This window comes from Caloenas nicobarica, chromosome 2, assembly GCF_036013445.1.
Source record: "Caloenas nicobarica isolate bCalNic1 chromosome 2, bCalNic1.hap1, whole genome shotgun sequence".
NCBI lineage: Eukaryota > Metazoa > Chordata > Aves > Columbiformes > Columbidae > Caloenas > Caloenas nicobarica.
Window position 1 is genome coordinate 37732703 of NC_088246.1, and position 14711 is coordinate 37747413.

Genomic DNA, 14711 nt, shown 5'->3' on the forward strand with positions numbered 1-14711 from the left:
TACAGGTGTGAGGTCAGATGCTGAGTGACTGTAACCAAATATGCCAGTTTGAGGTCAGTACAGCAAGATCAAGAACCAGGACTTACCTTCCTGCCCCCCCCAAAAAGTGGGATTTCAACTCTACTTTCTTTGTATGAATTAGCTAGAAGAGAAAAATGTGAGTCAGCCTTGCTGTGAGCCTAGTCCTGAGCAATAGAGGAAAAAACAGATTGTTTTCAATGAAGATATGGCGGTTATCCTGATGAAGTTAATCTTTAATTGGTTGCCCAACATACATATTTAAACATTCTGTACTAAATTAGCCAGCATGCACACAGTAATCGGACCAGTCAGTGACTTTCTCCTTTCACTATATACATACACAAACAGAAACACCACAAGATTGGACAAAAGAAAGCAATTTGTTAACCTGATACAGCTAGCAAGTAACCTTTTTTTTCCTCTAGAAATGTTTCTCCTGCAAATTCACAAGTGTGAAGACTTTCGTTCAAGGCTTGAAGAACTTTGCAGTCTTCCAGTGAAAAGGCTAACAAGAGCCACTGTAGCTGAAACGAGATAAAATTAGTTTAAAATCCATTCCAAGCAACAGTGAAATTGTGAAATTAAAAAAAAAAAAAGCTTGCAATGGAGCATAGGGGAAAAGGGACCTTGGAGACAATCTGAGTAGATGCACTGAGGTAGAAAGGTGGCTTTGGACATGATTCTGAACACCCTTAGCTTGGTGTAAAAGAGAAGGAGGAAGATCAGAATCAGATCAACATTTCACATTCACTGATCCACGATACCAGAAACCCAGTATCTAAAGAACCGAAGTGCTTGCTTACTTTATTTGAAGAACTTCAGTTCTGTGTCAACACAGTCATAGAAAAGATCCACTACTTCAGCAGGATCCAGAACCTCTGTACGAGAAAGGATATCTTCCATTGCTTCTAAGCCTTGTTTTTCAAGGTCTAACATAATCCTCATCAGTTTCTGGCCTTTATCCTAAAGGCATGAAACAACCAAACTGAATTAATCAGCAAACAGGCTCATTAAAGCATTTTACTGTTCTCTTCTGTTATGGAGCTCTTTTAAAGTATTTTTAAAAATGAGAAAGCCTTTGACCATCGAAAAAACTATAATATTAACAGAAGTAGTTTGTACGTAAAAAGGCTAAAAGGAACAGTGCTGGACACTTTATGCATTAAGAAAAATAACCAAGAGGAGTTGCTAAGTTTAAAGCAGAGAAGGAAGATGGAGTGAAAGATGGACCGAGGAAAACAGTATAAGGCAACAAATAGGAAAGAGGTCAAGCAACTTCTTATGCCTGTAAACCCACAAACAGAACTGTATGAGAAGACCAGAAGCCCTGGAGATTGTACAGATCATGGTATGTACACATGTATCCCTCGGATCATCACCTGCAAGATGATGATTAGATCTGAAGTGAAATGTAATATAACAGCAGTAAGACTCCAGATCCCAGGGAAGGCTTTGAGTGTCATTTTGACTGACTTTTATTCATGTTTCTGGGCAGGAAATTCACTCTTGAAGAAGCTTTTTTTTTTTTTTTTTTAATCCAGATGTAATTTAGAGTTTCCTATAATTGTGTTGGGGTTTGTTTGTTTGTTTGTGGTTTTGTGTTATTTGTTTGGTTTTTAATGGAGAAGTGTTGCTTGGTTTCTTTGCAGCTACCAAAATTGAATTCCAGAAGGAAAGACATTTTGAATGAGTGAGGGTTCTGAGCTTTGCAGGATTTGTATAAGCATTTGTGCAGAAAGAGCAGAGCACCTGCACATTGAGTCAATGTTACCACAGAGGCGACAGATTTTAAATTAAACCATTCCGAAGGATTAAAACCCACACCTAGCCAAAACTGCATTTAAAGAAAGCTTGTACTAGCAAAGGTTACCATGGTTTCCTTAATCACTAAAGGATAAGTCTGAATGCCGTTATGATCTTCTCAAGACTGACCTATGCAAACACGCACAGAGGAAAACGCAGAAAAGCAAGTCCTTTGTGGAAGCTCAATGTGACTATGTGAGTCTTCCACAAATTGCCAAAAATAGCCATGCCAGCATGACTGGCATGCCCTGTTGATCTCTCCCCTTCTGTCTTTCTTCCTTTTAACCAGTTGTCTAGTTTACTGCTGTAGTTGTAATTACAAATGTCAAAGAACACTTGTTGAACTACTTGCACTATTACAGCGGAAGTTATATCTCCATCAGTTGGAAAAGCTATGTAGAATAATCCTCTTTCTACCTTTACTTATTCCAAAATTTATTCCCATTCAACACTTCAGGTTTTTACACTGGAAGTTTTTCAGCTCTCAAATACTTGTTGCATAGCATTGGAAAATGTCCTTTCTTCTCTCCTGGCATTTTCAGTTATTTCTTATGAATTAATAGAAATGCAATAAACTGAGACTTGCAAAACTGTCATGTGCAAATTATTCCTTAAAAAAACCCCAACCCTCAAACTCTGCAGTTCTCAGTCCAGCACTTAATTTAAAGTACAACATTCCTGCCACCATCCTATCATATAATTCTGATACCACATTGCACTAGCATCTAGTGTTCAATAATCACTTTAAAAGATTATATACACAATGAGGATTGAACAAGCTAAACAGCTTGTTGGTTTGACTTTTAAACTTTGTAAAAGTCATGAAGCAGAGCAACACACTCAGGATCACCAAAAAAACCTATGCAGAATAGTTTGCCCTTCAGAGGGCACCATTATTCAAGCTAAACTTGCAAGAATTCTAAGGACACTCAGCAAATGCCTATTAAAAATTATTATTCTGATAGCATAGAGAAATGTTAAGCCAGAACAGGCTGTATGGTTTTTGGGTTTTTTTTTCAGTGAGTGACTCTGAGGTCCATTATGGAGATAGGAATCTACATTTACCTCTTGAATTCCCAGTCCCATGGCTCTCACCTGATCATTCTCAAGGAGAGATCGGGCCCATTCATGTGCCTTGTACAATTCATGCCTGCGATCAGGTTTCTCCTGGAATCGAGGTATCTTTTTAGCAGGATCATCATTGCCGAAAGAAGGAGACTGTACTTTTGGTACTAATTTTACATCCTCAACAAAAATAAAGGGTTTAAATATGGACCTGAAAGAAATGAGAATTACTGCTTGCAGTAATACAAGATTTTTTAATATGTTATTCAAATGTTCACCAGGCTATTTTAAAATGACAGATACAGAACAGCATAGGTGGTTCATCTACACTAGGCACAGACTGGGTCAGAGAGTTGGTACTGGTCACAAGCAAAACAAATCTATGTGCTTTAAAAGAGTTGGATTTGCCAGTTATCATAAAACTTCATCACCCTTTTTACATCTAGGCTTCTTTGGTCTCCTTAATGCCCATTCTGCCACTTCTTCAGAAAAGTAGCACTGTATTTTCCTAAGTTTCTTTTTTTTTTTTTTTTTTTTTTAACAAACCTGAGCATTCAGCCTCACATCAGTTTTTTCTCCTCTGTTCACACTGCCATCTCTCCTCCTCCTCCCAGATTTAATATTCATTAAAATCACAAACAGACACTTGTGTGGAGCAGGGAAGATTACACACCTTGCTCAATATAGGAGAATTTGGCACATAACCAGCAGCACTTTAAAATTTTATATCAAGTGGAAGAAAAAAAGACATAACTACCAATATTGTGACACTTCTCAATTTCAACACTTGAGTTTGGATCTAAACTCCAGAGAGAGAGAGAGAGAACAAAACCCCAGCAAACCAGGATCTTAATTCCTGGAAATCTGAGAGCAGGTATTGGCAAGTGCATGGAGAAACCACCTTCTTTCCCTTCAGCTACACAACAAAATAGCACCCTTCATTCTGCAGTAAAGAGGCTGCCAGAAGTGCAAGACTTCTGCAAAATGTGATTAATAACCACTGTCTGCAGACAGTCAGCAGGTTCATTGCTGCTACCCTTTCCATCACTGTCATGAAGTCTTGGTAAGAGTTTATGTGACTCACTAGCTTAAAATAATGTTTTTTTAATGCCTTAGAGTATAAAATAGAGCAAGAAAGGCCTCTAAACAAGGGGGTTTACAGCTAGACTTTCCACCTTTAAAAAGAATAGAAATCCCACCAAAACAATTTGAAGCTTTGCTCCTTTTTATCTCAAAGGATTTGCAACAAGTCAAATAAAAGCTTTGGGGAGCAAGCTCAAACTCCATACTTAACCCTGAAGGTTTGAGCTGCATAATGCAAGGTAGGTGGAAAGTCCCTTTGGCATGGAAGACTTCTGTAGCCCTTGGCAGAACCTAATGCTGACTACTACTCTTCTTACAGGAATGACTATCAGCTGTTTTCTTCTCCCCATAACCTCTTTACCTCAATGCAAGTGGCAGATCTCCTGAATAACTGCAAGTGGTTTAGTTTAATTTCTGTGAATCCCAGGTGGATTCTGTTTAAAACACAAGATAATTAATTAGTTCTTTGATGATTTGGCTCATGAGTTCCCTTATCTCCTCTGCTGCTTTCAACTAGGGAAAACATCATTTAAACCAACTAGAAATTGTCCCTCCAATAAAAAAAAACAATACTTGGGATACCTGGGAGTGGCAGATGTTTTGGTCTGTTAACATTTTGATGTCATATAAGGCTACCTATAGTACACGCCCCCTCTTTGCTAGTTAGACACTTCATTTGTTTCAGTTTTGCACCCACCTGTTCAAGAGAAGCTACTAAAATGGTCCACAACCTCATTATCTCAACAAGAACCAACAAGAACCCACGGGAGAGCAACTACGCTGGAGTAGTAGTTCCTGGGTCCTCCCCAAACTGCATTTACTCTGAAGCTCTGAATTTAGGCAAAGTTCCAGATCTGGCCTTTCAGCCCAGTGGTGCCCATTTAGAATTGCAGCGAGACAGTTCAGTAACACAGGATTGTCAGACTGCACACCAACAACTACTGATTGCATTTCTGGTTAGAACATGCTCTTGAAGCACGTTCCAACTTGGGTAGCAGGGTTTATTTGATATCTTTTGACCCATCATCTACTCTGCACCCAGGGAACTCCAATGCTGTGGCTTACCTTGAAGGGTCTGGCGTGCCAGTGAAGTAATGAATGCAGGGAAAACTAGAGTCCTGAGGAAGAACAGACACTATGCTAGCTGTAGTAAGGAAAGATTCAGAGTCCACGCAGACACCGCTATCCTTGTCACGCAGGACATCAATCATCACTTGTGCAGAAATGTCACCTACATGGAGTGGGGGGAAAAAATTTCTGAGTGTTCAATGGCTTGGACCCCAAGGTAAGGATTTTAGCCTGAATGGGCTTTGGCCTAATATGATCAGTGACACTCAGTACGGGCATGTCACAAATCCCAGTTAACACTTTCTATTTAAACAATGTAAACCCAGAATGAATTTTCCTAGCTAGTAAAAGAGAACAGCAAGAAGCATTAATTAGGCATCACAATTGCTAGGTGGGGAGAAGTGTCATTAAAAAGGCATTATTCAGGAAGAAAGCCATCATGTCTGTAATACTGCTTTAGCAACCACTACGAACAGACTACTTACATAAACCCACCCATTTTCCTCCAAGAAGCTGCCTCTACCAAAGTCTGGGCAGATTGGGAGCACCCTGATCTCCCACTTCTCATCGATTTCCATTAGCTCTCAGTCGAAAACCTGAAACATCATCTCAAGTTCACAGGGTGTCACAGCAGCAGACACTGAGATATTTCTCCAAACCGGTGTCCACAAGAATCCCTGGTTCTTAGTCTGTTTCTTGCCTGTGTCTTATCACAGCTTTCACCCCACAGCACCCCGTGTTTTCTTGCATTACTCCCTTGGCAGGTAGGGCTTCTTCCCCACCAACTTCTCAAACACTTCTATGCACAGGTGCCTCAATACACCAGGAGACATGGAAAGATCCAGCAGTCTGAAAGATTTGCTGCCACAGCCATCTGACTGTAGGGGCCTTGAGGCTTTTTACCCTGTTTCCTCCAAAATAAAACCTACCCTGAAAATAAGCCCTAGCACGATTTTTCAGGATTTTTGAGGATGCTCAAAATATAATTCCTACTCCAAAAAAAAAAGCCCTAGTTACAGTTCATTAAAAAGTCAATTTAAATAGTGTCCAGGCAGCTATGTAAAAAAGTAAAATTAATTGGCAATAGAATGCAGCAGGACAGATGTGACAGAATGTGATGATATGACTATATTTGAATAAATGTTGATTTTTTTGTTCAAGAATAAATGTAGATTGTTGTTCATGGAAAAATAAGACATGCCCTGAAAACTAGCCCTAACGCATCTGTTGGAGCAAAAATTAATATAAGACCCTGTCTTATTTTCAGGGAAGCAAGCTAGTGCTATAATCCAGGTTTATTAAGACCTTTCACCTATGGTCCTCAAGGATTACTGTATCTGCCTCTCAGACACATACCACACTTCATGTAATTCTATACCCTTAGCAGGAACTCTGCATTGCAATAAATATTTCACCTCTACACTCTTCTTGACATTTGCCAACATGTGAAAATGCTAACATCCTAGTAAATTCATATCTGTGGTAAAGGGCTTTTTATAAAAGGATAATTTGTACCATTTTTCACACATGAAAGAGCAGATACGTGTCAGCCATGCGCTGCTGCAAGCTGGTAATTTCAGAGCTATTTTGGCCAGCTGCTGTGAACTTAAGTCATTAATCAATTTTGGACTGGAAATAAACCTTCCTTTGACTGAAGGCAATTGGCATGTTGTCTGTCCTGTTAACTGTGTTTGGCTGGACAATGAAAAAGGGACTTCAGTTTGCAACTGACTATCATTGCTCCTCCTTAAACTATGGTCTCAATTCCTTCCCCAAAAGCCTAAGCGAACCTCCCAAAATGTAGAATCCATTGAGCTCAAACTTTCCTATGTAAATCCATTTTTTTTAATACTGTAATTTTAGTATTAGGCCACTATAATTACACCAAAGCACAAATGTAGCAGCACATCATGCACATCAGAACAACAGTGAAGAAAGTCTTTTTTTTTTTTTTTTTTGCAATCCTGTTTCAAAACCTTAAACTTGAGGGGGACATTAAGGGATTCATCCTTAGTTGTGGCAAGTTTAGGGACAGTCTTCAGTTCTGGTCTTCCTTTCCACACTGTTTACATGTAGAGGCATTCTCCTCAGTCACATGTAGTTCTGGACAGAATGCCTGAAAGGAAGCAGTAATGACCAAAAATCCCACTGCATACACAGAAAGATGGTTCAACACTTACCACCTTGTTTTTCTAGGCTCTCCCTGCCAGAACAGCAGGCTAAATGGTCATCAGCAAGAGAGAACACTTCAGAAAAATTGAAGTCTGAGTCTCCGTTCCACCAGCCTTGACTTCTCACGTAATTCCTTAATTCAGGATGCTCAGCATCAATTTTTGTAGTTAATGAAAGCTGATTGCAAATGCATTTCACTCCCTCTGTAGAAAAAGCCACATATTAGAAGCAAGCATTAATACAGTTTTTCTGGGAGAAGCCAGAAGGACAATGTAATTTCAATTAGGAAACAAATTAAACCGTTGGTTAGGATGTACATTTGGCATGACTCCCTAACCACACTTGCACAGAATCACCAGTCACTGCAGGCTGCAGAGCTCAATTCTCTGTGCCCTACTTAGGTTTTTACACTGCCTTGTGATTAATAGTGTTATTTAGTCAGAATACCAGTTTCACAATCCATACCTCATACATTCTGACCATGAAATAACAGTGGTCTCCATGGCACCTGCCACATCTTTTCTCCAGTGGTGTATTCCAAGGTCTGACTTGATTTCAAAACACAGGGTGTTTCAAAAAGATGGACCTGATTTGAAATCACTGTCTCCCTGCAATTGGGTCCATCTTTCTGAAACACCCTGTATATTTCAGCAAAGCTGCATTTAATTTAATGACCCTTCTTTGCCCATCAAAACTGAAAATTTATTTTGGAAAATGTTTTTAAAAGCTTACCAATTGCTTTAAGCTTTTCAGTCGAAAAACAGTTTTATTGTAAGCTGCCAGATAGGCTTAAATTTAACTTCATTTTTAATTTTAAATTCTAAAATGGCATGAAGTAAAAAGAAAGCATAAGTAACCTTCAAAGAATATGAAAGAGTTTTTAAATTTGCTTTTCTCAAAAATACCGCAGTGCTTATATCCATATATCTACAGCATGACTAACAGTGGCTGCTGCAGATACTCCTCAGAGAGAATAAAGCTAATGCATTGGAAGCCAGATAAGAGCCGATAAAATAAATCTCTACACAGGTTCTGGAATTTGGCACAGACTCTTTCTTAAACAGAAACCAAAGCAGTATTTGTGAAAATTATCAACACTGCCTTCCATAAAAGTAACCTGGCTTTTGTAATGCCTCGTGTGCAATTTAAATGAGTAACAACTTACAGGAGGAAGTTCTGTGCATCAGTCTGCAGAAGAGTCACTGTCATTCAGTTCTGACTTACACTGGGTCACTGACAGCTTGTTCTGATTCACACTTTCAAACAGCATATCTTTTAGGGAATTTTCTTGGGTGTTACAAATATTTATGTTCGTATCAAGCCAGGTAAGCCACTGTCTAAGAGTTCTTTAAATATTACTATTTTACACGAGTTACTAAATGTATTTCATGGCTTTGATCCCCCTCAAAAAATGAAAATTTATCAAGAAAATAAATTTTTCCACTCAGACTGAAGAACAGTAACAAGGATTTTAAAGTGTTTATTCTTAAATTACTGTCAAAGAGTTGCTTGATAAACACTCACTATAAGCTTTACAGAACTGCAGCAGGAATATTAGGAACAGAAAAACTCTGAAAACAGAGTCGAGAAACAAAAATTGCCTTCGCACGGGGGAATGCCACATTTTTCCTGTTTTAGCAGCATTTGTGCATACATTTGAAGCTGAAGAGGCATGCTTATGGTTGTAAAAAAAGAAAATAACTCCCTGAACAAAGTATGATATAGTTCTTGCACAGCCAGCAGCCTCTCCTCCTGGCAGCCTCGGCAGGCTGCAGGAGATGGAAACTGCTCTATCTGCGGCTCACAGCGACCTCCTGAAGAGAAATGCGCTGCAGTATCATTTCAAAGAGCTGCAAGCAGCAGATGAAGGCAACAGTTTATTTGCTGGGAAGAAGGGCATGAAGGTTACGTATTGCTGATGCAGCTAAAAAGCCTAAAAACCACTGTTCTTCAACTATCAGCCAGGTAGGGCAAGAGAAGAAGGCAGGCTGGCACTCCATAATTCTAAGGACCTCAGAAGCCAGCTGCTTTCCAGAACTTGGGTTTTATCAGGACAGCAGGATCAGTCTTCCCTCCTCTCTATTTGGTATCTGATTGTGCTAGAAAATGTCCTCCATCTTGTAGGTATCCTTTAAAATGCAAGCTTTGCTTGGGCAAACACCATCCCTGCTAAGGTAAGCTGATTCACATTTGATGGCGTGAACTGACAATAGGCCGGCACACAGCCTTGCACAGCCTGGTGTCATTTCTTTGCTTTGGTATTTTCAACAAAGTTAAACCTCCCTCATCCCCATATCTGCTCTCTACTTCCTTTCAGTAAAAGCAAAATCAAAAGAATTAAATGGATCTATCATAGCTCAAAGCATGGATGATAAAAATCCTCATAGATTATCTGTATTTTTAATTCATTCAAATGGGAGTAAAATTTTAAAGCTCTACTCTTATGAAAATTAAAAAAAATCTTCAAAAATAAAAAAACAACAGAGAAGAAATAAAATATATGCCTTTGTCTATTGTATTATATTAAGGCAGCACATATTTGCCAGCCAAGTTTTAACTAAGTTCAGCCACCAAGCCAGTGAAATCTAGAAGTTAGTTTGGCAGCTCTGGCTTCACACATACAGAAAAAGAAACCATCAACAAGTTTCAAGAGCAGTACTGTTTTGCAAAGTCAGACAAGAAATGGGGATACGAGGGGACTGTATCTATTGCAGTAAAGCAACCAGCAGCAGCCCATTCAATTTACCACCTAACACAAGCCCTTTTCTCAAAGCTATCAATTCTTATCCTTCCCTCTTCATATTTTAGATCTGTAAGTAACAATTTGGGCATTAACTCCATCAAAAAGATACTTGGCACATTCCAAACAGTAAATAAATCTGGGAAAATACAGCATTTACCAAAGATAAAAATTCAAGCATGATGGTTATTACATAGTTTATGTATACTGGTCACAATCTCCTGCTTCACAGAAAATGCTAAGTTACATCTGCCAATGCAAATCAACATTTTTAAAAAATAAGAGTAGTACAAATATAGAAGTAGGTGAAAAATCAATGATTTCATCAAACACTTGCATAAACTAGTCATTTATCTAAACTCAGTAACTTTAAGAGCAATTCTTCCAAGACAATTATTTACAGCTGTTTATAATAAGAGAGGTTTGCTGTGAGCAATAAACTGACCTGTGATTTTTTCTGCTGCCCAGTACTTTCCAGAAGTCTCCAGTATCCAGGCTTCACTTCTATCCACAATCAAAAATGCACTTTGGAAAGTATGGCAGGAGCTCCCATCTTCATAATAATTTCCACCTTGTCCATGCTTTTCCAACAGAGCCACTATCACATCCAATGCTTCCTTAGCTGTTGCACCTCTTTCTAGGCCAAGTCTATCAGAAAAGGGCAAAACACAGATTCAGACAGACATGTAGCGGTGAGGTCTCCATAAGTTATTCATTTTAAACATCAGCACTGATCTGGTTTTCAAATACCAAAGTGTGAGGTATGCCAAGCATAAGAATTCTTGCTTTTAAGAGTTATTAGAATTACAGGATGAGATATTAAATTATTTCATTTGTTTTAAGTCTTTATTCTCTACACAGGTTCTCTACTCTCAAGCTTATAATAGCTGGTTTTGAGTTTTTTTTTTTTTAAAAAAAAATAATCCAATTACCAACCAATGGCCTCAACTGCACTGTAAATGTGTAATAGTCTCAGGCAGAATAAATTTGAAGAACAACTTGCAAGGGTCTTTTAAAAGTTACAGCTGTATGTAAGTTCACTTTTCTGTACAGAAGAGTGGGAAATTGCAAATTAATATTACCAGAGATCAAAAAAAGGAAGGAGCATTCAGTATTTCAATTGAGTATTCAGTATTTCCATCTCTCTACAACCTCTCTTTCCCAATGCTTCCAACATTTAATTGGCCATGGAAGTCAGATGTATGTTATTCTTTGATGCATATTGCCTGCTGTAGATAGAAGCATTTGTGCAGAGTCATGCTTCAGTGTTTCTGCAGAGGCTTGCCCCCCAAAAACATTTAACAATTAAACACCAGATACAGCTTTGTCTGCACTAAGAGTAACGACATGATTTTAAAAGAAGGTTTGAGCAAAGCAAGGGTATTTTAGGGAAAAGAAAACTGAGGCACAAGAAGAGGTTTTACAAAGCTCTAGAGAATGACAGCATCCTGCCTTGAATAAATGAGATGAGAGAATCCCTTGCCATAATTTACAGCCCTAACCAAGTCAACAATGAAAGCAGTAACCACAAGAGTCCCAATCAGACCTGCAAATGATTCCGCTGGTTCCAAAATTCAGTTACTGGTAATGATGAAATGCAGTATTTCAAACAACAGCATATCCATGCCTCCATCCTTTGAGAGAGCTATCTGGATCAGCCCTAAATTTCTCGGTTATGTCACCTTAATATTTTCCTATGTATTTATCTTTCTCTAATAGCTCTACAGACAAAGTCATTTTGACTGACGGATAGTTCCAAGAAATTCACCTTTTTAAATCTAAGTACTATGCTAGCTCTTTCCATTTCCCTGGAAATCTCATGACAAGAAAACACTAATATGTCTTTTCTAAAAGTACAGTACATAAATCAGGTTCTAATTATTTGAATACAAATTTGCTGATCTAAATATTTTTCAACCTAATCTCTGCACTGGGCCTGCTTCCTTAAATGGCTGGCCACTATTAGTCTTGCTTTAGGTTGAATTTTCAAAAGCAGTGTTTCCATCTCTCTCAGCAGCATCCATTTATCACTTAATGACAAAAGGAGAGCCAACTAGAATTTTAGTTAGTTACTATTTTGGGAGACTGTTTGTCCCCCATCACCTTCTAGCTTTGCATTTATAAAGTCTTTCCTTCTCATATGTTTCTCTTATTAGCTGAAACTTGTTTTGCATTGTTGTCTCCATTTATAGTCCCTAGGCATTTGTGTTATTCCTTCATTATTTTCATCACTGGTACAATTACTTTTTCAGAGCAATACAGAGATGCCAGTCTTCGCACATACCATAGACATCATCTAAAAGCCAGTCCAAGAGCACATTTTATTTATTCCCTAAGAACAACCCCAAGAGCTGTCACAATGAATGAGCTGACTACTACCTTGGTGAACATTTAGTCACTAGATTCAGTGATTATCCACCCCTTGTCTCCAGTTTATGACCATTAGCTTGTGATTAGATCAAAACCTGCCATAACATCACACTAAAACTTTTAGTAACATCTCCCTGAAATTCTCCTTCTGAGATGGATATAGTCTCAGCTTTCTCTATCAAAACTACAGCAGAGATTCAGGCCAAAGAAGCATCTTTTAGATCATTGTTTTGCACATCTCCAATGTTACATTTACTTCCATCTAACAAAGGGCTAGGCACTGGTTTTTGTTTGGATGCTCCTGTCAGTCACAAGGGGCAGCAAAAAGCAAAGCAAAAATTCCACCCTACACAACAACCACACAGCTCATCTCCACAGAACTGTAAGTCTTGCCAGTTATCTCGGCATCAACGTCCTGGGCAACTGCAGCATAACCCTCCCACTAACACATTTCAGAGTTCCTTGCAAGGAAAGCTGTAAGAAAAGTTTTGAGTAATTTGACCCCCAGATGAGAGCTTGAATTATTCATTAAGGAAATTTCAGTGACTTAGTACAATCCACTGCCTCAGTACCTCCAATATGCTATCGCAGCATAATATAACCTTGTCAAAACAACATTATCTTAAGCTTTTCAACTTCACGTATCAGTTAAAGATGCGGACTTTCCGAATGAAATAACTAACAAACATGATCATGACATTCTACTTTATTCAGTTTTGATGTCTCCAAGGAAAGAAATCGTTAAACAAATTAATACCATTTTAAAGAGCATTCTTGACTCCTGGCCAAGATTGGTGTCTCTGTGTGGCTCTGAAAAAGTGGTTGCACCAGCGATGAAAAGAATGAAGAAATAATACAAACATATAGGGATTAAAAGACAACAATGCAAAAATAATTGCATATTTTACAAGTTTCTTCATATATGCCTTTTGCATTATATTATTCCAATAAATCCTGAGTGATAGAATTAGTCTGTCCTGCAGATAGGTAAAAACAGGCAGAGCTGGTGCCAGCTACTTCATTGCTGCTATATGATGGATCTTGTACTTGATGGCTCTCTATTCTGTGAGGTGATCCAAAACATACGCTTAATGCAACTGGCCAAGTCTTCACCGTAAGAGAAAGAATCATTTTGGCTGGAACAAGAGAGGTTGTCTTCAACACATTCCTAGTTCTCCTTGCCTCAGGCACTCTCTGCATTCAAAATAAGGAGAATTTCTTCTGTAGATAAGAAGGAAGAGATGGAAGGTAATATCTACAGGTGATGATCACTGGTACTTTATGACGAGTTTCTTGTTACATTGATATCTCCCGATTTGCTAGTCTGGGTAAATCAGTATTTTGAGACTGCAGTAACAGTGACCAAAATCAGTAGAGCACTGCATCTAAACCAATGGTTTGTTAAAGTTTCAAAAGAATGCTAGTAGGAGGAAAAAAATAAAGGTGGAGCTTGGAAAGTCACTTAACGTATTGTTTTCTTGACGAAAGCTTGTCCTACATTGTCTTAAAAGAGCTCCCAAGTCTATACAGTCTCCCTTGATGCAATTAAAGTTACTAGTCCTCCTAGGTACAGCTTCTCCACAGATTCCTTCAGTAATACAGTGTTTAGAGAAAATACCAAACAGAAACATAACCCAGACTCCCTCATGATTTCCTCATTGGTCAGATTCTACAGATCTCTGATCATATTTCTCATTTCTACTGCATTGTCTCCAACTGGCTCATATTCCTCTTGATTTATGGTAGCTAGAACCAGATACTGTGTTTCTGTAGAGACATCATGAGAGAACATTTACAATTACAGTTTCAGGCAGCTATACACCTAACAACAATTTCTTCTCATGCTTCCTAGCTTGCTTATGAGAATAACTCCTTAGGTTTTAATGTCCTCTTAAGAAACAAGGTATCCATTTCCTATCCTCTATCCATAAAATTTGTTAACACGCTACAGGAGTAAAGTAGAAAGGTTGGACAGGATTTTTCTTGAATAACAGTTACTATTACACATTTATCAACTCCTTCATATTTAAGTGGGGTTTTTTCCCCTTCAGGAGCTGAGGTTGAGCTGATCTATCACCACAACTCTTTATAATTCAATTAAGCATAGCCACAACATTTTACCTTTTCCAGTCACCCAGAACCTCTCCCATCTTTCACTAGTTCTCAAGAAAAATGAGAATTCACCTGAAATTGGTTTAGCCTGCTCAGTAAGTATACTAGGGCAAATTCCAGCAGGATCACTTGGTCTAATATTGATGTGCTTAAATAAGCAGTTGTTGTCCTGTTCCATCTTCAACTAAATTGAGTACTTTTGCTGCCTGTCTCTTTGCAAGAAGTTTGCACCATTTTCTCTTGTTCTTTCATTTTCAGCTTTCTTCCCCCACCCAAC

General features: G+C 38.5%; 1 protein-coding gene across 2 annotated transcripts in view; it reads right to left on the reverse strand.

Moving 5' to 3' along the window:
• Positions 1-241: 241 nt before the first annotated feature.
• SCRN1 (secernin 1) overlaps positions 242-14711 on the reverse strand; it is a 37688-nt gene continuing 23218 nt past the window's right edge. For both annotated transcript variants that reach the window (XM_065628885.1, XM_065628887.1), the window contains exons 4-9: positions 10398-10600; positions 7221-7415; positions 5038-5203; positions 2920-3100; positions 825-984; positions 242-545 (exon numbers count right to left, since the gene is read on the reverse strand). In XM_065628885.1, the coding sequence (XP_065484957.1) occupies positions 826-984; positions 2920-3100; positions 5038-5203; positions 7221-7415; positions 10398-10600 (904 nt within the window). In that variant the 3' untranslated portion in view covers positions 242-545; position 825. The remainder of the gene's footprint in view (positions 546-824; positions 985-2919; positions 3101-5037; positions 5204-7220; positions 7416-10397; positions 10601-14711) is intronic.